At 41.3% G+C, this 26,645-nt stretch overlaps 1 protein-coding gene across 2 annotated transcripts; it reads left to right on the forward strand.

Annotated features, from left to right (window-relative positions):
* Positions 1 to 26,645, forward strand: LOC137352554 (uncharacterized protein KIAA0408-like). Of its 2 annotated transcripts, XM_068018167.1 has the most exons (7): positions 1 to 439; positions 4,337 to 4,504; positions 7,365 to 7,616; positions 18,729 to 19,085; positions 19,182 to 19,261; positions 20,116 to 21,550; positions 26,256 to 26,645. In XM_068018167.1, exons 1-7 carry the CDS (start codon positions 26 to 28, stop codon positions 26,436 to 26,438), a joined length of 2,889 nt encoding a protein of 962 aa, XP_067874268.1. In that variant the 5' UTR covers positions 1 to 25; the 3' UTR covers positions 26,439 to 26,645. The 2 variants fall into 2 exon arrangements, with proteins under 2 accessions (XP_067874268.1, XP_067874276.1); XM_068018175.1 differs by lacking the exon at positions 18,729 to 19,085 and having other exon boundaries at positions 227 to 439.

Below are 26,645 nucleotides of genomic sequence, written 5' to 3' on the forward strand. Positions count from 1 at the left end.
TCCACCGAGCCAGGGCTGATTTTAGATGAAGTGGCTCTCCACTCCTTTTCTGGACAAAGGACGCGGGCTAAAAACAAAAGTAACTTTCCCTGGTCGCAGAATGCCTGAGATGTGGAATGTCGTTGGACCTAGTGCAGGAGCTTATGGTGGAGGCACTGCGAGCAGAGTGCAGGACTGGGAAAATGAGTCAAAGTTCCGAAAGAAGGACAGAGGTAGGGAGAGGAGCCGGAGTCCGCTCAGAAACATGTCAGCCTCAGCTGGCTATGAGGATCCGAAACAAATGATCGCCTGCAGAACTCAGCCTAATAAATGTGAACTCCAGTATCAGCTCTTCCGGCTCAAAAGGAAATTCGAGGAAGTCAAGAAACGCTACAGACAAGACAAAGAAATTTGGGTGAAAGAAAAGGAGATGTTACTGAGGGAAGTCTCCCAGATCCAAGTAAATACAGTGCATTAGGGGTTCACTCACTGGTCGGTAGATCTGCAAGGGGAAAGAGAGGGTTAAAGCAATTTGGGGAACAGCTCATTCGTTGTCTTCATCGGGGTTCCCAACGTTAACATCATTCGCAGGACAGATGGTGTTAAAATGAAGTCCATGTTATAATTGTTCACTAAAGAGGATTACAGGAACATAGATAGTTTACAGCTTGTTCATTTTGAGTTCTAAATTTACAGTAAAATAAGCTAATTGTTTTCCTGGCAGTTTGATACATTCTACCCTTTTAAAGGTGGCAAATATGGTACTTCATGTGAAGTTCCTAAACATCAAAAATTTATGCTAAAAGTTAAATAATCAAACATATCTCTCAACCATAGGGTGCATAGACCCTTTCTAACAATTTTAATTGTTCTATATTCTTGCTTTCTTTAATTCAATAAAAACACTCCCTTCCAAAAATGTCATGATACATAAAATTGCTGCAATGTGTGATGAACAGACCCAAGCACTAACTTTTAAAATAAAATGTAATTAAATAATTAAATTTAAACGATAATTAAATAACAAGTGGACATTTTATATTTTTCTTGGAATGGTGCCTTTTGCGTAGTCTGTTAACAAGGTTTTTGTTAATTGTGAATAATATTTTACATGCTCCATTTACTATGCAATGTGGGCAACAGTAATTATATTTCCATGGCTGTTTAAAGTTCTGTGTGAATATGAAGAGTAAGAAAAAGGGAAATTGCATTCAGGACCTCCTAAAATGTTTCACAGCCTATTAAGTACTTTTGAAGAATAGTCACTGTTGGAATGTAGGGTAACTCAGCTGCCAATTTGTGCACAAAAAGATTGCACAAACAGCAATGAAATAAATGACCAGATAATTTGTTGTCATCTTATTAGTTGGGAGATGAATGTTTGGCTAGATCATCAGGAGAAAATGTCCTGCTTTTATTTAAATAGTGCCAAGGGATCTTTTATGTCCATGTAAGAGAGCAGACAGGGCCTTGGTTTAACGAAATGCACTCAACTGTCAGCCTAGATTATGTGTTCAAGTCATGGACTGCGTTTTTTTATACTCTTTCATGGGATGTGAAATTCACTGGCAAGACCAGCATTTGTTGCCCATTGCTAATTGCTGTTGAGGAGGTGGTGACGAGCCACATTCTTTAACCGCTGTAATCCATCTGGTGTAGGTACACCCACAGTAAAGACCTGCTACCCGACCTGAACCCGACGGGGCCTGACGACATGTGTCGGGTTCAGGTCGGGTCGGGCCGCACTTTTGGGTCTGGCATTCGTGCTCGGGTCGGGTCGGGTTGGGCTGGATCGGACACGCTCTATCACCACCTCAAGTAAGTGACTCTAATGTTAATTTACTTTTTGGACTTTAAAGGTGGTTTTGTTACAGTTATTTTAAGCTTGTGCAGGTAAGGAACAAAACAGAAGGTAAGTTAACTGATGATGGGGTCGGGTCGGGCGCGGGAAAAAATGGAAGGACTTGGGCCGGGTCGGGCTCAGGGTCGGATGGAGTTCTGTCGGGCTCGGGTCGGGTCTCATTTGCAGACCCGAGCAGGCCTTTAACCCACAGTGCTTTTAGAGAGGGATTTCCAGGTTTTTCACCTAGCGATAGCGATGGAACGTCAATGTAGTTCCTTGGAGGGTAACTTGCAGCTGGTGGTTGACACCTAGTAAAAATATTTCCATAGTCTGTTGCTTATTGCATCTGCCAATAGTAACTGTATTTTTATATTCAATGGCCTATTACTGTGTGAAAGTGACAATATTTCTGTAGGCTATGGTATGAATATCAATGGTAACTATATTTTCATAGTTCATAACCTGAACTGTATGGGAGCGCCAATAATACCTACATTGCTAAACTCCACAGTGTCATGTGGTAGCATGAGTAGCAGCTGTCCATCATCTTTACACTAGACCTTGTGAATTAAAACTGTGTGAATGCTATCAAAAAAAATCATATGCCAAAGAAGGAATATTAATTCATTGGTTGGAAACTTGTATCAAACTTTTAATGGAAAAAATCCTGCAGTTAACTTTTTAAAAACTGGCAGCCAAGATGGCAACTGCAATTTGCGTCTGAAACACCTTTTCACATTCCAAGGCTCCCACCAGGGACAGAGGTCTGAGGAACATGGACCCAGAACAATGGATTGCTCTAAGTGATTGAATTACCTAAGATTGCTTCATTAGCATGGCATTCAAGGCAATTCTAACACCTTGACTTTGAAAGAGCAAACCCCTCCAGGTATAAATATTGGCATCCTGGGACCTGGGAAGCCAATTCCGAACCTTGCGGCACAGTGGCGCAGTGGTTAACACCGCAGCCTCACAGCTCCAGCGACTCGGGTTCAATTCTGGGTACTGCCTGTGTGGAATTTGCAAGTTCTCCCTGTGTTTGCATGGGTTTCCTGCGGGTGCTCCGGTTTCCTCCCACATGCCAAAGACTTGCAGGTTGATAGGTTAATTGGCCATTATAAATTGTCCCTAGTATAGGTAGGTAGTAGGGAAATATAGGGACAGGTGGGGATGTGGTAGGAATATGGGATTAGTGTAGGATTAGTATAAATGGGTGGTTGATGGTCGGCACAGACTCGGTGGGCCGAAGGGCCTGTTTCAGTGCTGTATCTCTAAAAAAAAAATTAGATGGTTCCAGGGAATACACTGAGGCAGTCATATAACCATCTGTCCATCACTGTAAAAGCTCGGAGTTTCACTGAACAAAGGGAGTCAAGCCAGTAACTCAAGACTGTGCAGCAGCAGAAAAGCTGTGTGCCTCCCTCTCTCTCTCTCCAGATCACACCACAAGTTTGAAAAACATCTGTGATTGTGGACCCTCCAAGCCTACAGATTGCTACGGACAGAGACCAAGGGAAGAGAGCCACCTACAAGTCTGCCTCCAAAAAAGCCCTGAGCCAAGCGGGCCAGCCACAAAGTGTACTTTGACCAGTCAAAGACTTCAAGAATACAACTTCATCCAGAAGACCACTGAATCATCCAAACTCACAGACTGTGTATTTTACTTTTATTTATTCTGGACTCTAATCCAACCACAAAATCTACTTTTCACTCTGTAATCTATTTGTGTGTGTGTGTGTTTCTCGTGTGAATGTGTAGCGTATTTTTAAAAAAAAATTTTTTTTGGATCAGGTTTAAATCTTTAAGTGTAATAAACTCATCTCTTGTTTAAACTCAAGAAAACCTGTCTGATTGGTTCTTTCACGATCACATTAAAGGTAAAAGGTAAAACACTCACTGAGGTGGTCAGCACAACCATGGTCAAGTAAGAGGAAGGGCAAGAGGGGAGCCTGTGAGCTCCTCCTCACCTGACCGTAACAATGTTTATTCAACAGAATTCATATTGTGTTGATGACCAATTTGACAATTAGGTAGTTTGTGGAAATAACTGGATTGAATATATGTTAATTACCAGATTAAATTAGCTCAGGAAAAGGAGACCTTTATTCTAGTTTTATTTCCATCTCTCCTGAAATACTGACTCAAACAGGGGTACAGTTCCACCAGTGTCAGCAGCACTCTGATAACTCATGCAAGTAGAAGATTCTTTTGGTGAGGCATGAGTCAGGAGACATCCCTGCTGTACTAATAGTGTCATGAGATCTTAACATCCATCAGACTAGACAGATGAAACCTTGGTTTAACGTATCATCTATCTGAAGTATACAGTAGTTTCTCAGTTTTACACTGCACTGCCAGCCTACATTATGAACTTAAATTCCATTATAGAACTCAAAACATTACCTTTTGGCACAGAGGTGAGAGTTCTACCACCTGAGCCAACCTGGTTCATAATGAAAGTTATATTTCAAAAAACAACATATAATATTTAAACAGTTGTAACTTTTATCCTAGGCTGGTGAAAACAGAAGAATTTTACTTGATCTTAGGTCCATTTTGGAAGGTGTTCAGGTTAAAGTTCAAAAGGAGGAAGATCAAAGGGCAGAACTGCAGCATCAGTATTCCACTGACAAGTATGCCTGGGAACTGGAGAGAACAGAGCTGAAATATCGTATTGCACAGGTAAATTTGTATATGGAAAAATTTCTGCATAATTGTAAAATGTACAGAAGAGCCAGGGAGCAGTGAGATACTGGATAATATTCAGCTATTGATGGTAGAAAAACCTTTATTTTCTGGCAGCACACTACATGACAAATTGATAGAATATTTATACTGCACATTAAGGTATTACAAATTAAAATAAATAATTTATTGGCAATATGAAATGCTGCTGCCATGCGAGACATATCACAATCAGAATGAGTGATTTTTGGGTTCCACCTGGAGCTGGAGATATATAAGTCCGGGACTAATTCTTGGAGTCATACTCAGCAGAAATCAATCCCTGCCCCAGGACAAAAACCCACCCATTAATCAAAACAATCATAACGAAATGACCACTGAAGCAGGGCTTCTCAACTTCCCCAGATCCTCAGACCTAACTAATCCTCATAAACCAAGTTAACAAATTGTGTCAACTCCCTGACCCACATTGCTCCCAATGCAAACGCAAGTCATGCTAAGAAATCTAGATTTACAAATACACGCCCCATATCAAGAAGCATACAGCATTTTCGTATATTTCTTTTTGAGAATTGAATAAAAAAGGCTGCTAATACGTCTAATCCCAATGATCTGAGGTTGTACGAGTCCTCAGTATTACCTGGAGCTTATGAACTCAACACCAAGAAATAGACCAGATGCACAGCATAAACTTTACATTTACAGTTGTTTTTGGACATCAGATTTGAATTATATTTGCAACGACAATCCTGTCTTGTGTGCTAAAGACAATTTCACTACATAACTAGTTTGTGTAAATAATAGAGGTAGAAAAGAAAGGGTCTGTTAGAATTCACTGATTTACTGCAGTATGCATAGCATGCTGACATTCATTAGTTTGTTTTAGAAAAAAACAGTCTGCATTTAAATAGACACATAAGTTGATTTAAGCCTTGATAGTTAAATGAATACTTAGCTTTAAATTTTGTATAGTAGATAACTTTGATCAATCTTAAGGAAGCATATTAAAGAAGATTTCCTCTGGGTGCTATGCATAATGAGATTGTAAAATCATTCTTTATAAAAGGATTTATACCAATTTACTACACGTCTAGTGAAGAAATCCTACCCCTCTTAAAAAAATTATCTTAATAGTCACAGATTGAGTAGATACTGTCCAAGAGTAAACTTTCAGTGTGTGGTTATTCAATTGAAGTGGATACTGGAAATGTCAATGGAGAACATTTTTTTGTAGTATTTGTAGTAAACAATCACTCAGTTTGATGTAAAGTTTATACGCTTAATAATGTGTTAAGTACAATGTTAGCTAGCTAGCTACATTTACATGTGTTCATTCAATGACAGTGGACAATACGCTCATTTTTTGCTTATTTAAATTAAAATTAATTAATTCAAATTAAAACCTTCAAATAAAGTGAAGTGCTCACAAACCAAGCAAATAGGGTCCATAGTGAAAGCTGTCCTTAAGCTGAAACTTCCCAGATCGAATCCAAATTCCCATTATAGTTTGCCACCATTTTATACCTGAGCCACAAATTCCTTATCAAAATATCCTTAGATAGTAAACTACACAGACTTCTAACTGTAGGATAGTGACTAGTGACTGATCTATAGAACTGCTCTTGACATGGGTGAGTCCACCATGCTGTTTTGCTCCATTTCGACAATTTGTTCATTCCCAAGGGCATCCAGCCAGTGTCAATGGGCTGGTACCATGTATAGTTTCTCTGAGTCTCAAGCATGATAAGCAAAGGTCCACTCTGCTATTTAATTAGAGAAAGAAAATTGGGATTCTCTGCTATTCTTTTAAACCTTTTATTACCCATGTCTCCTTTAAATTACAACACCCTCCCCATCTGCTTCACACAGGAATTCTCAATACTCTCCCCAGGCCTAAGCAGCAATGTGCACAGGGCCAAAATTAAATGGTTATCAGGCGGAACTGAATTTGGCCTAATTTTGTGGTCCAATACTTTTTGGTTGTAAACAGTTTCAGATAAGACACTAAAAGCAGCTCCCTGACTGTATCACTGCAGAATGACCATTTTCATGTAATTAAAATGTATATTCAGGAAAATAATTCTAAAGGGTTTTTGTGGACTTTTTGCAACAAGCTATTGAAAAAGGTGAATTCTGTTAATCCTTGTTTTGTGTAGATTTGGATATGGATTTGTTGTTTTGTCTCAACCTTCTATAAATTTATTTCAGAATTATGCTGTGTGAATATTTGTATCCTAATCCTTAAAATATTTGCATGAAATTTCCAGTTGCATGGACATATTACCTTCCATGTAAATAATTGGATACTGTCTCCATTAAAACAACAAAGAAATTTTATAAAAATGCATTAAACATCTGTATGCTAATATTTGCATGGCATAATTTTAAGGTCCATAGCTCCAAACTTTTTTTTAATAACTGCCATTGTAACATTTTTCAGATTCCTTGAATTTTACTGTTAAATCTGTTTTCCATAGCCTGGCAGCAGACATGTAGAACCAGATAAAACTGGATAGAACTCAGCCACCAGGCTATGATAAATGGATTTTACAGCATGGAACAGCAGCCTGTTCGAGGATATCCGACTTTCAGAATCTAAATAAATAAAAGTAAACACCATAAAAGCAGATAACTTGTATAATTAAAAAGGAAACAAATTTTTAAATTACTCACATATATATGAGATTTGGCTGTCAACATTTTAATTGTGTTGGAAATACGGACCATTTTCTGTTTGATTTTAGTGATTAAACATGGCACATGTTGAAAACCTGAACACACTATTTATAAAATTACAGATTCATGGGTATGAAATATTCACAAATTCCTTTATTCATTGTGTTCAAATAACTGAAAGCTGGAAGTAAAGGCAAACAAACAGTGCATTGAAAGAACACCCCAAGAAACAAGAGAAACAATTGGAAAAGAAAGGGAAGAACAGAAGCAGTTGTTGGCAAACATTCACTCAGCAGCCATGGACCTAAGGAAAGAGCTGGAGAACAGTGAGAGAAACTGGGGCAGAGAGAAGATGGAGTTACTTGAACGATTTGACAATGAAAGAAAGGAATGGGAAAGTCAACTGAACAACATGCAGAGGAAGATAGAGCAGGTGCTATATTTAGCATATGTTAAAAGCATGCAGAAACACTTTTCTATAGTGTTATTTGGACAGATATTAAAATGTTCCCGCAAACAGCATGATACGGAGAGGGTCTTTTATGTTGCTTCTCTATTAATTCATTTATATGCAACCTGATAAGGTGATATTAGTCAATATCACAGATTCCTTTATCTTAAATTCTAAGTCTACTTTGATGTAATCAGGGAAAAACTGATAAAATCATCTATTGTTTTAGATTATAATTTTATGTTGTCAGATATTCATAAACCAGTTATTCTATGTGTTTATTTATGACTTCAGTTTTGCCTGTTCCTATTTGCTTCCAACAGTATATTATAAAAGTTAAAATGAGCAGTAAACATAAAGTGAGAGGAAAGTAGAAAACTTACATCTCCATACTAGTGACATTTCCCAATATGGTGAGCACAAAATCCAGTTAGACATTTTTAGAGTAAAACTCCAAAACAAATTACAAGAACAACTGTAGCCGGTGCTACAATAGTATTTATAGAGTGCTTTTAACATAGTAAAATGACCCAAGGCACTTCATAGCAGCGTCTTCAAACAAAATTTGATGCCAAGCCACATATTAGGACAGATGACCAAAAGCTTGGTCAAAGAGGTAGGTTTTGAGGACTGTCTTAAAGGAGGAAAGAGAGGTTGATAGGTGAAGAGTTTTAAGGAGGGAGTTCCAGCGATTAGGGCCCTGGCAGTTGAAGGCACAGCCACCAATGGCAGAGTGACTAAAATTGAGATGCTAAAGAGGCCAGAATTAGCTGAGTGCAGATATCTCAGTGTTACAGGGTTGGAGAAGGTTACAGAGGTAGGGAATGGCGAGGCCATGAGGGATTTAAAAACAAGGATGAGAATTTAAAAATCGAGGTAGTGACGTCCACATCCCAAAGAATGTGCGAGGCCGACCAGGAGTGCATTGGAATAGTCAAGTCTAGAGGTTGCAAAGGCATGAATGAGGGTTTCAGCAGCAGATGAGCTGAGGTAGGGGTGGAGTCAGGTGATGTTTCAGACGTGGAAATAAGCAGTCTTAGTGATGGCATGGCTATGTGGTTGGATATCCATCTCGGGGTTAAATATGACACCAAGCTTGCAAATGGTCTGGTTCAGCTTCAGAGAGTTGTCAGGGAGAGAAATGAAGTTTGTGGCTAGGGAAATGAGTTTGTGCCGGGGACCAAACACGATGGCTTCGGTCTACCCAATATTTAGTTGGAGGAAATTTATGCTCATTCAGAAGTGAATGTCAGACAAGCAGTCTGACAATACAGAGATTATGGTAGAGCTGAGTGTCATAAGTGTACATGTGAAAACTGACGGTGTTTTCAGATGATGTTGCTGAGGGGCAGCATGTAGATGAGAAATAGGAGGTGACCAAGGATAGATCCTTGGGGGACACCAGAGATAACTGTGCAGGATTGGGAAGAAAAACCGTTACAGGTTTTTCTGGCTGTGACTGGATAGGTAAAAAAGGAACCAGCTGAGTGCAGTCCCATCCAGCTGGATGATGGTGGAGAGGCATTGGGAGAAAACTGTGTCAAAAGCTGCAGACAAGTTGAAGAGGACGAGTTTACTACTGTCACAGTCACATAGGATGTCATTTGTAACTTTGATAAGAGCCATCTCAGTACTTTACGGGTTGAAAACCTGATTGGAAGAATTCATACATGGAATTCGAGAAAGATAGGCAAAGATATGTGAGATAACAGCACATTCTTGGATTTTGGAGCAAAAATAGAGATTGGAAAGAGGACTGCAGTTTGCAAGGACAGTGGAGCAAAGGAGTGGGGTAATGACAGCAGATTTGAAGGAGTAGGGGATAATACCTGAGGAGAGAGAACCGATAACAATATCAGCTAACATGGGAGCCACGAAGGGAAGTTGGGTGGTCACCAGTTTAGTGGGAATAGGTTCGAGGGAGGAGGAGGTGGGTTTCATGAACAAGATGAGCTCAGAGAGGGCATGAGAAGAGATAGGATAGAAATTAGAGAAAGTTGTTACTTCAGTGCTAGGGCAGGGGGAAACGTAGAGGAAGTTTGTCTCAGTGAACTCGGGAAAGGGAGGGAAGTGGCAGAGACAGTTAATCAGATAATCTCAGTTTTACTCACAAAGTCCATGTGCTTCTCACAATGGTTGGATGAGGCAGGGAGAGGGGTTTAAGAATACTGTTTACAATCGGGAAAAGCAGTTGGGGGTGTCTTTGCATTCGAAGATGGATATTGAACAGTTTTGGCAGATGAGAGCATAACCTGAGAGTGCTTTATGCAGTCCAGCTAGATCTGGCAATGAATGACTAAACCAGTTGTCCACCATACCCGTTAAAGTCTGCGTCCATTGGACTTAAGGGAGCAGAGATGAGGTTTGTACTGGGGATGGCCAGGGTGAGAGAGAGAAATGATTTTAATGGGGACTAGGGCATCAAAGGTGCAGGTTGGGTGTTTAATAGATTGGTAGCTGCAGAAATGCCAGTGCTTTTCCACTTTGTGTAAAAGAAAGAGAGAACTTGTCTTGATATAGCACCGTTTATGACCACAAGATCTCCCAAAGCATTTCGCAGTCAATTAAATAGTGTTGTAATGTAGGGAAATCATGTAGGGCATTCGTTCTTCACCTGTAACTCCTTAATCTCAGATAACCCATTGCAGGACATAACTAAATGAAAATGAGTTCTGTTTCTGAGAGGAGGTATATTGGTGAGTAATTCAGTCTTTGCTGGCATTGTGCACGATCACGCTGACAGTTTAAGAAATACACAGGTTAAGAACAATTTATCTGCCTGTTCTGTTATTCAAGGAATGACACTGAGAACAGGGAAATGTAATTGAAATGAGGGCAGTTAAATGATTGGAGAACTGCGTCAGTAAAAAAAAATCGGTATCCCAGTTGCTTTAATAGCTTACTCTTCTGGAAAATATGAACTCCCATTGGGGCAACTTAACCTCAATTTTACACGAGGGTGAATAATTTGTTTGCATAATACTACTTCAAGTGGCACTACACAGACTTAAGTTGCAAATGATATGTTGGCCTTCATAGCGAGAGGATTCGAGTACAGGAGCAAGGATGTCTTGCTGCAATTATACAAGGCCTTGGTGAGGCCACATCTGAAGTATTGTGCGCAGTTTTGGTCTCCTTATCTGAGGAAGGATGTTCTTGCTATAGAGGGAGTGCAGCGAAGGTTCACCAGACTGATTCCTGGGATGGCACGACTGATGTATGACGAGAGATTGGGTCGATTAGGCTTGTATTCGCTAGAGTTTAGAAGAATGAGAGGGGATCTCATAGAAACCTACAAAATTCTAACAGGACTGGACAGACTAGATACAAGAAGGAAGTTCCCGATGGCAGGGGAGTCTAGGACCAGGGGTCACAGTCTAAGGATAAGGGTAAGCCATTTAGGACTGAGATGAGGAGGAATTTCTTCACCCAGAGAGTGGTGAACCTGTGGAATTCTCTACCACAGAAAGCAGTTGAGGCCAAATCATTAAATATATTCAAGAAAGAGTTAGATATAGTTCTTAGGGCTAAAAGGAACAAGGGATACGGGGAGAAAGCCGGAACAGGTTACTGAGTTTGGATGATCAACCATGATTGTATTGAATGGCGGTGCAGGCTCGAAGGACCGAATGGTCTACTCCTGCTCCTATTTTTCTATGTTTCTATGATTCTCTGGCAGCAGACAGCACTGCGGGCTACTTCCTGTATGGCCCTTGTGTGTCACTATCTGTCTCTGGAAAATCGACGTAAGTACCTGTAGCATTGCTTGAAGTGACACTAGGCAAACAAATTTTTCCCCATAGCCTGATTCTAAGGCATTAGATTGAGGAAATTTGGGGGCAGAGACTTGTTATACTGGGTCTCCATTCCATTAGTGTTTGACTGTGTGAGAAATTGGCCTTCAGGTCCATCAAAACCAAGCTGGTCTGTATTGTTAAAATGTGGGCCAGTATTTTACGGCCCCCAACACGTGCGGGCTGGTGGCAGGAAGGCCGTAAAATAGAGTGGGAGACCGGGGTTGCCGTTCCCAACGCCTTCCCGCCCCTGCTGCAATTTTATGTGGGGCAGCAGCGAGAAATGGCCCGCCCGCCCCAGGTCAGTCAAGGCCCTTAAGTGGCCAATTAACTGCCACTTCAGGGCCTCCCCCTGTCCAGAAGGTCACCAGGTAAAACCTGGCGACCTTCTTGCAGGCTGGGCAGGGGCCCTCATGATCAGGCACCCTGTGCCCCATCTGAAGTCCCAACTGCCCCAACTAAAATAAAGACCCCCCTCTCATCCCAATCGACCCCCTTGCTTCGCCGGGGCCCGCCCTGGCAAGGCCCCAAAACTTACCTTGTTTCCAGGCTGACGTCCCTCTTGCTTCTGTCGGCTGGGTGTAGCCCCAGCAGTGGCCACCACTCCCGGTGGCGCTGCTGGAACTAAGAGCTGCTGATCTGCTGATTGGCTTCCAGTTCCATTAGGCAAGACTTTCTGCCTCAGGGAGGTGGAAGTCCCACCCAAGGCCAATTAAGGGCTTGGGGAGCGAAAAATCTTGGCATGGCTCCCCAGGCCTGGCGGGGGCAGGCTTGCCCTGACTTTTCAGCTGGTGGGCGTGCCCCAAAACTTACCTTGTTTCCACACTGTCGTCCCTCTTGCTGCTGTCAGCTGGGTTCAATCCCAGCAGTGGCCACCACTCCCAGTGGTATTGCTGGGACTAAGAGCTGCTGACCCACTGATTGGCTGGCAGCTCCATTAGGCGGGACTTTCTGCCTCAGGGAAGCGGAAGTCCTGCCCATGACCAATCAAGGGCCTGTGAAACGAAAAATCCCGGCATGGCTCCCCAGGCCCGGTGGAGGTGGGCTCACCCCAGACATTCCGGCCGGTGGGCGAACCATCCCGTCCAACATAAAATTCTGGCTGTGACCTCCTGTGCCTTTTTATGTGGTCTGCTGCCTCAACATCCAGTATAACTGGAAATCTGAGGTTGGCAAGAGAGGGCCAGTGATAGCAAGAGCCTCTAAAGGGCCATAAAGAAACTATTTTTGTTCTTTTAAGACCATTTTTCATAAACATCATGACAGATAAGGTCTTGAGGTTTTGCACCTATTATTTTATTTTATTGTTTCCAGCAATTTTCTATCAGAATCAGTAATGGGTTTCCCAATGGAAACACCTCATTGAGGTGTTGGAAGAAATGGAATAACCCCTGACGAGGTGACTGGTTGAATATGATGCACCAAAAGTGCTCTGTACCCAACCAGAATCACAGAACCGTTACAGTGCAGAAGGAGATCATTCGGCCCATCGTGTCCACACCAGCTCTCTGAAAGAGCAACTCACTCAGTTCCATTTCCCAGCCTTCTCCCCATAAGCCTGCACATTCTTCCTTTTCATATAATTGTCTAATTCCCTTTTGAATGCTTCCATTGAACCTGCCTCCACCACATTCTCAGGCAGCGCATTCCAGACCTTGACAACTCGCTGCGTGAAAAAGTTTTCCCTCGTGTCACTTTTGCTTCTCTTACCAAATACTTTAAATCTGTACACTCTTGTTCTCTATCGTTTCACAAGTGGGAACAGTTTCTGTCTATCTACTGTGTTCAGACCCCTCATGATTTTGAATTCGTCTATCAAATCACCTCTCAGCCTTCTCTTCAAGGAAAACAGTGCTAACTTCTCCCATCTATCTTCATAACTGAAATTCCTCATCTCTGGAACCTTCTCTTGAATCTTTTCTATACTCTCTCCAATGCCCTCACGTCTTTCCTCAAGTGCTGTGCCCAGAACTGGAAGCAATACTCCTGCTGAGGCCGAACTAGTGTCTTATACAAGTTCAAAATAACTCCCTTGCTCTTGTACTCTATGCCCCTATTAATAAAGCCCAGGATACTGTATGCTTTATTGACTGCTCTCTCAACCTGTCCTGCCACCTTCAATGACTTATGCACATATACACCTAGGTCCCTCTGCTCCTGCACCCCTTTTAGAATTGTACCCTTTATTCTATATTGTCTGTCTATGTTCTTCCTACCAAAATGAATCACCTGTCTGCCCATTCCAACAACTTGTCTATGTCCTTTTAAAGTTTTACACGATCCTCTTCATGGTTCACAATGCGTCCAAGTTTCGTATCATCTGCAAACTTTGAAATTGTGCCCTGAACACCAAGGTCTAGGTCATTAATATATATCAGGAAACGCAAGGGTCCAAACACTGATCCCTGGGGAACTCCACTACAAACCTTCCTCAGCCCGAAAAACATCCATTAACCACTACTCTTTGTTTCCTGTCATTCAGCCAATTTTGTATCCATGTTGCTACTGCCCTTTTTATTCCATGAGCTACATGTTTGCTCACATGTCTGTTGTGTGGCACTGTATCAACCGCCTTTCGAAAGTCCATGTACACCACATCAAAGGCATTTCCCTCATTAACCCTCTCTGTTACCTCCTCAAAAAACTCCAGCAAGTTAGTTAAACATGATTTACCCTTAAGAAATCCATGCTGGCTTTTACTTAATTAACTCACATTTGTCCATGGAACTATTGATTTTGTCTCAACTTATTTTTTCTAGAAGTGTTCCCACCACTGAAGTTAAACTGACTGGCCTGTAGTTGCTGGGCTTATCTTTACATCCTTCTTTGAACAAGGGTGTAATGTTTGCAATTCTCCAGTCCTCTGGCACCAACCCGGAGTCTAAGGAAGACTGAAAATTTATGGCCTGTGCCACTGTGATTTTCAACCTCTCTTCCCTCAGTATCCTTGGATGCATCACATCCAGCCCTGGTGCTTTATCCAGTTTAAGTACAGACAGCCTATTTAATACTTACTTCCTCGTTCAACATTGCCTGGGTTGCATCTTCTTCCTTGGTAAAGACAGATGCAAAGTATTCATTTAATATCTCAGCTATGCCCTCTGCCTCCATGTGGAAATCCCCTTTCAGGTCCCTAATTGGCCCCACTCCTCCTTTTATCACCCTTTTACTATATATATGCCGATAGAAAACTTTGGGATTTCCTTTAATGCTAGCAGCCAGTCTCTTTTTATGCTCTCTCTTTGCTTCTCTTGTTTGCTTTTTCACTTCCCCTCTGGATCTTTGATATTGAGCCTGGTTTTCAATAGTATTTTCTACCTGGCATCTGTCATAAGCACACTTTTTCTTCTTAAACTTAATCTCTACCTCTTTTTTCATCCAGGGAGCTCTGGATTTGTTTGCCTTACCTTTCCCTTTCAAGGGAACATACTTTGACTGTGCCTGAACTATCTCTTCTTTGAAGGTAGCCCATTGTTCATTTACCAGTTTTCCTGCCAACTTTTGACTCCAATTTAGTTGCCCCAGCTCCATTCTTACCCCATTGAAGTTAGCCTTCCCCCAGTTAATTATTCTTACCCTGGATTGCGCTTTGTCCTTTTCCATAGTCAGCCTAAACCTTATGATACAATGCTCACTATCCCCTAAATGCTCTCCTACTGATACTTGATCCGCTTGGCCCTTCACATTCCCAAGAATTGGGTCTAGCAGTGTCTCCTTTCTCGTCAGACTGGCAACATACTGCTGCAGAAAATTTCCCTGAACACACTCTAGGAACTCTTGCCCCTCACTGCCCTTTTCACTACTATTATTCCAGTCTAAGTTTGGATAATTAATGTTCCCCCATTATAACCACCCTACAATTTTTGCACCTTTCTGTAATTTCCTTGCAGTACCTACACACCTGTATTGTTATACAGAGGTAATAAGGCTTCACTTTGGCAGACAATTGGAGAAGATAAAGGCTACAGTTCTCAACCTAAGTGTGCCACAGGCAATTGGCACAGATATGTGAGAAGCTTGACAAAATATTATGCTAGCTGGCTCTTCAGAACCACCCCAAGTATAGCATATCATGTTTTACATGGTGCTGCATGAGTAAGGCATGCCAGTGATGCCCAATTAGCTATACCTGCCAAGATGTGACCAAGGATATTTGCAGGCATTGTTACACCCACCAGTTGATGGGGAAGTGATTTCATAGGATCTGGTTCATAAGAGAGTCAGATGTAGAGCTGTGCTATCTGCTGTAAAGACACCTGCCGTAACATGCACCATAGGCCTGGCACAGCATAAGTTCCAACCAGTCACCTGCAGCTGCAGTTGGCACATTGGGCTTCATTCTTGTCACTTCTTAATCCTCTGCCCTATTAGTCTTGGCAAAGGCTGCTAATGGGTTGCGATGCCTTTTGAGATGTTCAATAAGCTTTCAGCATTTTCATTGCAGCACTCCCTTTAAATACCCTCATCCTTTAAATTTCACTTGGAAACAAATTTCCTCTCCTGGCACGATTATGCTCTCTAGTCTTGATGCAGATGGCACCCGAATCCATGAATAAAGGTGCAAATGAGCTGACCCAAGAAATTTGAATTATATTATTGCATTACTACTCAGAGTCTAACTTCAGTTATTAATATTTTCAACATTACTTTCAGCAGAAAAGAAAAATCATCTTCCATACAAATAGTGAAAGGGTTTACACTTGAATAAGTTGATTAATATCTTCAGTGCTACAAGTTGAAGGTGATGAGGACGGAAAGTTGCAGCATTATCAGGACACAAAGGGGGAGAAATTCATTCACAGAGAGGCCACGCAGACTTGCGCCAATTCCCTGGGGCCAGGCAGCACCACGGGTCGCACCTGCATGGCCTGCTTGATGTTCTCCATTGATATCAATGAAGAATACCGTGCAGGTAGTGGCTCTCGGCACTGCCTATCCCCGAGGAATCGGCATAGTCTGCGTAGCACCGCTAGAAGCAGCACTACACAAATGAATTTCTCTCCAAAGGATAGAGGGATTTAGTAACAGGTGAAATTGGCAAACATATAACTATAGTTAATTGGTAGCAGCCACAGGATTTTGTTTCAAATCTATAAACGAGGTGATGTTATGGCTTGGATTTTACAGTAGTAATGATGGCAAAATATTCAGCAGTCGCTGCATTTCTCCTCTGAAACCGATAGCAACGTCTGGAGTCCGCAGATGTGCAGTTAAGCACACAAATCCAGAAGTTGCTGTCAGTGAGTCTACACTTCTGCATTGGGTACACTGTTGAAGTCCTCCCGGACTGCGATCAAATAGAAATCATTGAACTGACGAGAATCTTGACTTTAATGCTGTTAGTCTCGCTGTAAAAACCCTTGAGGAAGTTACATCGTGCTGACCGGGGTGTAACTGGGTTTTTATCAGTGTACTAAGTTCATAATTACTGCTAACAGCTCTGGCCCTGAAAATTTTATTTTATATTTGTGGAATGACAAATTTCTCCATTATGATGAAGCAATTCCACATATTTCTAAAATAATAAAATTGCAAACAGTTTGTTTATAATATTTTAGCTTCTACCTTAACCCCACATGCATGTTTCAATCATTTATTTTGCTATCTGTCAAATTTAAATTAAAAGTGAAGGGATTCAGTGGTTTTTACTTCCTGGTTTGCAGTCTGTGAGAATACTTCGATGCTTATTCTGCTTGATGGCATCACTGTTGCTGGACACATGGAGATCCTGTTGACTTTGCACTGGATTCAAACTGATGTTGGAAAAGGGAAAATCCATATCACAGCGATTGCTAGATCTTTGTAGGCAGCTTTCTTTGAAGCCAGTGGCGAGTGCTTCACCGCTGACCATGAAATTCAGGCCATTGATGTACTAATTCTTACCTAGAGTGAAATTCAATTCTTTTCAGATCCCGCAGACCTTAAGTTGTCTTCATTTTGCTGTAACTTCCTCTTCTTTTCATCACTTATAGCAGTAAAGGCTTGTTCAAGTATAAATATTTTCTGCACACAACAGGGTTTACTATTTTTCAAAAGAGTTGGCTATTTGAAAGAGCTGGGATGTAATTTTTTTTTAATAGACAGATGTATTTACTCCATTCCTTTAATATACGTTATTTCAGTAAAGTTTTTGAGCTGCCTTAGCTTTCAGTGCATTATCCCTGATTGATAGAATAGCCAACCTGTGTATATCCGGAATTGCCAGCATGGATGTGCAAAAGGCCAGCAGACATTGAATTATTAGAATTAAAAGGGATCTGATCATCAACAATACATATATGTTTACTATGTGTGTTTCTGGAAAAAATTCCCTTTGCATATCGATTATAAATCATTGAACATGGGGCCAGCAGTCATTACTTGAAGGACTTAAAAAAGCATGGGTATTTTTATTTATTTGTACATGGGATGTGGGCATCACTGGCAAGGCCAGCATTCATTGCCCATCACTAATTGCCCTTGAGAAGATGGTGGAGAGCTGTCTTCTTGCACCGCTACAATCCATGTGGTGTAGGTACACCTATAATGATGTTAGGAAGGGGATTCCAGGTTTTTGACCAAGCGACAGTGACAGAATAGTGATCTATTTCCAAGCCAGGGTGGTGTGTGATTTGGAGGGAAACTTAGCATTGGTGGTGTTCCCATGCATCTGCTGAACTTGACTTCTAGGTGGCAGAAGTCATGGGTTTGGAAGGTGCTGTTGAAGGAGCCTTGGTGAGTTGCTGCAGTGCATCTTGTATATGGTACACACTGTAGCCACTGTGCGTTGGTGGTGGAGGGAGTGAATGTTTATGGTGGTAGATGGGGTGCCAATAAAGCAGGCTGTTTTGTCCTGGATGGTGTTGAGTTTTTGAGTGTTGTTGGAGCTGTACTCTTCCAGGCTTGTGGAGAGTATTCCATCACACTCCTGACTTGTGTCTAGTAGATGGTGGGCAAGCTTGGGGAGTCAGGATGTGAGATCCTTGCTGAAGAATTCCCAGCCTCTGACCTGCTCTTGTAGCCACAGTTTTTACGTGGCTGGTCCAGTTAGTTTCTGGTCAATGGTCACTGCTTCTAATTTTGTCTTTGATCTACACTGGACTCAACCTCAGGTTCTGGAGGTGAAAGGATATTATGGCAACCAATTCTACCACCTAATCCATAATGGTTAATTGACTGAGCCTGACCAGGATGCCTAGGTGTCTGTGATCATTTTAGTTCCACTTGAAAACTATTGTATCATAAATATTTCTTATGTACTTGTTGAAACAGTACATGCTGTATCAGCATAATTAATTTATTTTTTAAAAAATCTACACAGATTTACTGGGACGTAAATTCAAGACAAGAGTGTAAATTGAATAGCCAAAGAAATGGGCAGAAAGAAAGAAAAAACACAAGCGATGATTGGGTACTGCTTAATTTACATGCCTCCAGTCTTGAATGCAATGAGTCACATGATGCAAAAGATCAAAATTGTATGAAGAGTGCACGGGCTGATGGTGTAGGGATGGAAGATGTTCTTTTAACTGATACAGATCAAGGCATCGGAAAGAGTGCAAGTAACCCATTATTTATTGAGGAATTATCACTTGAAAGTTTAGAGGAAGGTGGTAGCAGTCAAAATTTGGGAAATACACAGAATGATAAAAAGAAATTCTCCAGTGCTCTAAATGCAGTAAGTAATCAATTTCTCTAAATTATAGTGTGTCAAGTACCATATTACTGACATTTGGGCACCTACATCTTATAAGTCTTCTTATCGTTTTCACAGGCTTTACGAGCGATAGCAAAAGTAAGTGAAGAATTATGCAGTTACCAGGAGGAAGTCCAGAAAAAAGTGAGCCACAGAAGGTATCAATATATCACTTTTAAGTTTCAATTCCTATTTATTTATAGTGTGCAGTTTAAAATATCGAGGAGGAAAAATATGGAAAAGAATATTTCATGGGCAGATCGGGACTTTCTGACAAGTTGCATTGCACTGAGAGGGTGGGCTGGCACATGGTTTACGTCTTACATGAAGTTGACGCGAGAAAGCATGGATTTTGAAAAGAGTCACTTTAGCTGGACCACTAAGTCAGTGCACCATAATGGAGTGGCATTATCTTTGGCTGCAGCAAGATGCCTCTTACTTACTTCCAACTAAAGCCTGTTGTAACTCGGGTCGAGAGTTGTGCAGATGGGGGCCAAGGTGGACGGCAAATGATCTCGACCTCTACAGCATGATGTCCTAGAACTTTTAATTCCTGTCCTTCATCTCATAGGCCCCCATTAGTGTTCTGCTTGAACCCAGCTGGAAGCGGCACCTGGCCGATGGGTGGGCTCGAGATGTTGAATGGCAGAGAACTGCTGCCAGGGACTCAGAGGAATGGGTCACAGCATTTAGCTAAATTGGGGTTTAGGAGGGCCTCACAGTTAGGGGAAGAGGACAGCAGCCCGGGCCACCTTCCTTTCTGGGACCTGGAGAAGCACATCTACTGCTCCTGACCCGACAAGGAAAGTAAAAGAGGAATTAAAACCACTTGTCTTTTTGGGCCTCCTGTGGCCCTAGGCTCCTCTCTCCACCAGGTTGGACCAGAATGGAAGCCACAATGACTTATCATTAAACTGAATCATTAAGACAAAAATTGTCATTAATCAGTTAATAGTTATCAATCACATAGTTATTAAAAAACTATCATCTATTTTATATTTTCTTAAACTAGAACAAAATCTGTTTCATATCTGCAAGAATGTAAAGAGACAGAAAATGGAAATACACTTTTAAGAAATGAAACCTCCTCAGATGAGAATAGCTGTGTATCAAATGATATATCTGAAGCATTAGGTCCTACACTTTCAGAATACCAAAAATGTTCTGAAGAGCAATATAATGAGAAAAACTGGAATCACTCCAACAGGGATGGGCATGGAATTTCTCCTGGACTTTCAGGAGGAGGTAGCCTAAAAGATGTATTTTCCTCAAGGAAAAAAGCTCCACCAGTTCCACCAAGGACATCCTCTTGGTACCTTGCAAGTTCATTCTCAACATTTCCACCGGATCACGAAGATGCTGTGAAGGAAGATAACAGTAACTACAAAACACAAAATCGTATTGCAGAAAAAAGTTGCAATAGTCCTTATGTTGTGAAAAACTTTGAAGCCAACTTGCAGGATAATGAACAGAAATCTTTTATAGATGAGAGAATGTTTGAGACTTTATCAGCACAAATTAAATATGACATGGATCCTAAATGCAATAAAAACAGTAACCATAGCAAGTGGTCATGTGATGAAACTAAACTTGGCTTCAGAACTGAAAACAAGTACTTTCGTTCAACAGCAAAAACGTTTTCTTCAGATAAGAACATAATGTTACCGACACAGGAGCAGAGCCTGGGTCCAAACTCCAACAGTGGACTTAGGCAAACAAGACCTCTATCTCCAAAATTTAATCCATCAGAGTGTAACTTTTCAAACACTTCATCAACAACAGGAGTTTGCAGTACCAGTGATGTGTTTGTGCAGTCTGCATTAGATGTACCTTCAACACAAACTGGTACCTTCAGAAGAACTGTCATAAAAACTGAAAGTTGTGATCCTATTGTAGGTGGAAAATTAGTGGAATTGGCACAGAATGAGACAACCACCTACCCAGGATCTAGCTTCTCACTTCACTCTGCTGGGAATGTCACTGCCACCAAACAATTTTCTTCAAAGCATATTGGTTCAGCTTTTAGACCTTATAGGTCACCATCCATCACTAACACAAAAATAGCAGGACAGGATAAGCATAGCAATAAATTTCCTGGTTGGATTGCTGATAATGACAAAAGCCACATGCTTGACCAGGTTGACTTGATTCCTAATAATTTTACCAGCCCAACACTGTCACCACCCTGTACTATGTCTAATTTTGGTATTGTCCAAACAATGTTGAGAAACAATGAAAGACCAGCAAGTCCTTCCTTTCACGTGAAGAAAGAGGTTGCCAATGGCAGAATAGAGCAACAAGCATCTCATTCGGGATCTTTGCATGAAAATCCAAATAAGATCACTCACCTTGTTCAAATACTTCACCGAGATCAAGAAAAAAAAGAGGTTAGGAAGAAATCAGGACCATGCCAATGTGTCTCAGGGCAGCAAGCTTCATTACCTGTGGTAAGCAAAACTTCTGCTGTATAATTTAAATGCTTTCATAACATTGTGCAACAAAGAAGATTTAGAACTGTAATAAAAACAGAAAATGCTGGAAAAACTCAGCAGATCAGGCAGCATCTGTGGAGAGAGAAAAAAAAATTAACAGGTGAAATTTTAAGGGGCCTGGGAGGTGAAAGGCAGACAAAGTGGCATGGGATGGCATCAGGCAGGGTGCCTGATGTTGTCCTGTCCCCATGCCATTTTGTCAGCGGTGGGCACTGGTGCAGATGGGATGTCCACTGGGAGGCCAATTGAGCCATTTAAGTGGCCTATTAACAGCCACTTAAGGGCCACCTCCCATCTCCCCTGGCATTTAGTCAATATTGGAGGGGCCTGCCACTGCCTGGAGAGTGCTAAGTGAAACCTGGCAGCCTTCTAATGGGGTTGGGGGGCCCTCCTATTTGGTCATTGTATGGCCCATGGAGGGACATCCCCCCCCCACCCGGCGCCAATGGCCAGCCCCTACAGCGCAACCGCCCTGTACTCACCAACACCCCACCCTGATAGCCCGCCTGATTGGCCTCACCTTTTGTGGTGTTTGGCATCGATCGTCACCATCTGCAGTCCCAGCAGTGGCCACCACATCTGGTGGCGCTGCTCGGACTGAGGAGCTGCTAGTCCTCTTGGAGCAGGGTGGGCAATTAATTACCTGCCTGCTGTTGAACGCGGCCTGGGGTCCGACAGGTGGCCAAGCTGGGTCGCCCCTGCTTTTCAGACTGTCGCAGGACCCCTGCTGCCAAAATAAATTCCAGCCCAACATTTCAGGTCTTTGATGTTTCACAAGGGCAGAGGGTGGCGCAGTGGTAATGTCACTGAACTAGTAATCTAGAGACCCAGGCTAATGTCCTGGGGATATGGGTTCACATCCCACCACAGTAGCTGGTGGAATTTAAATTCCATCAACCAATGTTGTTCCCATGGTTAGGCGACCAGAATGACACAAATTACTCTGGATGAAATCTGACCAATATCTCATCGAGCAACAATCCAATGGGAGTAAGAACATGGCAAAGTGGAAGCCCTTATTTGGAACTTCAGGCACAAGCTACTCACAATCTTGTGAACATTCATTTTAATGGATGTAAAATAATTAGCAGCATAGTGCCCAATTTACAATTAGGACTATTGTCCCACCAAGGTACTGAAGAGAAAATCTGTCCCTGCCTCTTGTTTTGCTCTCTTTTTTATTATATACATTTGCTATTTTTAATATGCCTAAACACTGTTATGGAGCAGAATTTCCACTTTGGCGCAATCTGAAATCAAGGCACAGATTGTGCCCAAAATTGTGCTAGTTTTGAGAAGTTTAGTTTAAAGTTTAGAGATACAGCACTGAAACAGGCCCTTCGGCCCACCGAGTCTGTGCCGACCATCAACCACCCATTTATACTAATCCTACACTAATCCCATATTCCTACCACATCCCCACCTGTCCCTATATTTTCCCTACCACCTACCTAAACTAGGGGCAATTTATAATGGCCAATTTACCTACTACCCTGCAAGTCTTTTGGCTTGTGGGAGGAAACCGGAGCACCCGGAGGAAACCCACGCAGACACAGGGAGAACTTGCAAACTCCACACAGACAGTACCCAGAATTGAACCCGGGTCGCTGGAGCTGTGAGGCTGCGGTGCTAACCACTGCGCCACTGTGCCGCCCATAAAGTGTTTTTTTCCCCTCAAGTTTTCATTGCTTATCATTGAACATAAAATCAGCCATGTGCCAGTGCAATCTGAAAGTGTTTATTTTTAAATGCTTAAAAAAAATTAAAGAGTAGTAATTTGATTCAGTTTTATCAATGCAGCTGAAAATCTTTTGTTGGTTTTGCCAATTTTGGGCAAATTGTAATGAGAAAAGCAGCACAACCGAGTGGAAACTGCAGGCCTATGCTGATAATTTGATGGAACTATACTCTCCCTCTGCCTTTCTCTCTTGCTAATCAGCCAGCTACTGGGCCAGATATCTAAAATACAAATTCTTCTGAATATGGTTGCACTTCTCTTCATTATTATTTGCATTATTTTGGTATCATGTGCAAAACTTGCAAACTTTGCTTACAATCCCTTTGTCAACCTTGCTGCATAGATGCACTGTTCTAAAGAAGTATGTATAATTTAACTTAATTCTGTTTCATTCTAAATTCAATCAATGTGCATTGGCTATGAACATTGAATGGAGTTAGCAGTAATATTTAACAACTCAGTATCTGTTTCAGTTCCAAAGCATTTTGGTTTGTTTTCTACATTAAAGTCCTATATATAATGCGAGTTCTTTTAAGGAATTGATTCATTTTCTACTCCTACTTTTTCATATTAAAATGTTATTTTATGGGCTAAGGTCTTTCCACCAATTTTAGTGGTGGAAAGAGTCCATTTGTTGTATTCAGTGGTACAAAAGAAAATATAATGAAGTCATTTAACTTATCAGGATACACCAGGAAAGTAACAGCAGCCAACCAAGAATTGAACCAGTAAGCTTTCACAACAATTGAAACAGCTGGCAGTACATTTCAGATTAATGACAACCTTTTCAACATTTGCTACTGAGGGTGCCTGTAATGCAGGTTCATTCCTCTGTCCAGAGTGATAAGAGATAGATAGACTAGGATTCATGCTTTTCCAAGCATGGGAATCCCTTCCTGTGGCTCCATCCTCTCTGATGCCAAGGGCCATGTTTACATTTGAAGGAGATTCTGCCTCAGATAGATCCCAGTGAAAATTGGCAGTCTAGGTTGAGATCAACATGTGTCGCTGCTGGATGATTTTCTGTCCCTTCTGCTGTGTTCCTGGCAGATTTACAGTGGGGCTTGACATTAGGCATGGGCAAATTCAGGACCTATATGAGCAGTGCTTTATTCTGGTCTTTGTTTTTTTGTTTTATTGTTGTTCCTGGTTTGTGTCTGGAGATTCAAGAGGTTGTAACCATAAACAAAAATGTGCATTCCTGTACCAAACTTTTAAGTATGTAACCTCTTCAGTTTAGAAAACAGTTTTCCAAAGTGACCAAGTAACTAACAGGATTTGAATGGTCTCAGAAGCTGCACCAGAAATAATTGAAAACTTTAGTGTTATAAATATTGCTTTGCAGACTCACCATTGTTTTGAAAGATTTAAATAGTAGACTTCATGGGATTGTAAAAAGGCTAGGAATTAATGAGCAATATACCCATTTTTATGTACTTTTTAAAATAAGTCAACTTTGAGATTTTGTTGATAAGTGTGGTCAGTTCAATTGGTGTGCTATATTAACAGCAATACAACAACTTGTATTTCAGTTGTGTGTTTTACATACAGAAATGTAATTAGGAGGTTCACACCTATGGGTAAGGATAATGGATCCTGAGCCTGGAATGGAGTGATTAGTAAAAGTGACCAAAACTTGGTTGAAGTTTGGGTTTTGAGGAGACTTTTGAAGATGCACAGCAAAATGGTGGCTTTGGTCTTTCCAATATTATGCTGGAAGAAATTTTGACTCATCCAGGAGTTGATACCATACAGCACAGAGGTGGTGAAGAGAGGTGGAGGAGACAAAAAAAAAGCTGGATATCCTTAGCATACTTGTGGAAGCTGATCCTGTAACAGTGAGTCTCATTGCCAAAAGGTAGCACCTGGGATATATCCCTGGTTGATTTCCCCAGAGGTGAAGTTGAAGTGGACAAGGGAAAAACTGGAGATATGCTGACTATGTTTGGACAGATAGGAGTGGAATCATCTTAGGGCAATCCCATAAATCTGGATAAAGAAAGAGAGGTGTTGGAGGAGGATGGCATAGTCATCATTGAATGCTGTGAAGCGATTGAGGGGGATGTTAGATGGGGATATTTTTCCCTGTTTAACTTGATGAATGGAAGTTTGAATGTGTGCATACAAGTGTGTACTCCCACTTGCCCAGTATCCTGATATCCACTACACCCAGGTGATCCAGTACGTTTTGGCGCAGAACCAGGAAAATCTTCTGATAGCGTTCTTTTCAATGTTGCATCAGATCGAACCATAGAAGTTTATAGCACAGACAAAAGCATTGTGTCTCTGGCTCTTTGCTAGAGCAATCCCAAATTAATCCCACTGCCCTGCTGTCCATCTATAGTGCTTTATCTTACTCTGCTTCAAATATGCATCTAATTTCCCCATAAAAGATGCAGTGGTCTCTGCCTCAAACAGTCTCTGTGGTAAAGTATTCCATGTTCCAACAATCCTTTATGTGCAGAAGTTTCTTCTAACCTCTTTCTTCGCACTGACAATTATAAATTAATAACTCCATTCATTGGCAACCCAATCGGAGAAAATATTCTTTCCGTATATACTCTATCAATACTATTCATAATTTTACAAACTGCTGTGATTGTATAAGCCTTTTGTTCCAGTGGAAATACTTCTAGCATCTCAAGTCTTTCATAACTATAGCTTTCCAGACCTTGCATCATCCTGGTGTACATACACTATAGCTTAAATGCCCTTTCTATAAAGAGGGTGTCCGAAACTGCGCACAGTACTGTAAGTAGGGCCTAACCAATCTTTTTATAAATGTACCATGATCTGATATATCAGATGTTATATTTACAGTTATATCAGATTTTATAAGGTATCTGATTTAAGAATGTGATATTGGATGTTGTAGAATCGCAGTAAACTTTCATCCTGCCATCTGAAACTTCTTTCTTTTAGACCTTGCCACCTGTGACAATGAGATTGAATAGTGTGAGCTTTTCTCGTCCTGCAAGACCACAAAACTGCCGCTTACCGTCGCGATGGGCAACAAGATCACAATGTGCACCAGCTGTCCTTAACCAAGCTGCACAGAAACACAGTCGAACTTTCTTATTTGACATAGAAACTTCAATCATATAACATTTTAAAGTGCACTATGCAGGTTAGCAAGAGCTTCATTTGCATGCTAACTTCCTTAAATGATTTTACATTTGAATCCTATAAAACATTACACAGCAAGCATCCGTCACCTGATCTCGACATGGCTTAAGAAGGAAAAGTATGTTAAAATTATGATTGGTAGTCTCCAGTACTTAAATTGACCGTCTGAATCTACACACTTTGCAT

Source organism: Heterodontus francisci, chromosome 3 (assembly GCF_036365525.1).
Source record: "Heterodontus francisci isolate sHetFra1 chromosome 3, sHetFra1.hap1, whole genome shotgun sequence".
NCBI lineage: Eukaryota > Metazoa > Chordata > Chondrichthyes > Heterodontiformes > Heterodontidae > Heterodontus > Heterodontus francisci.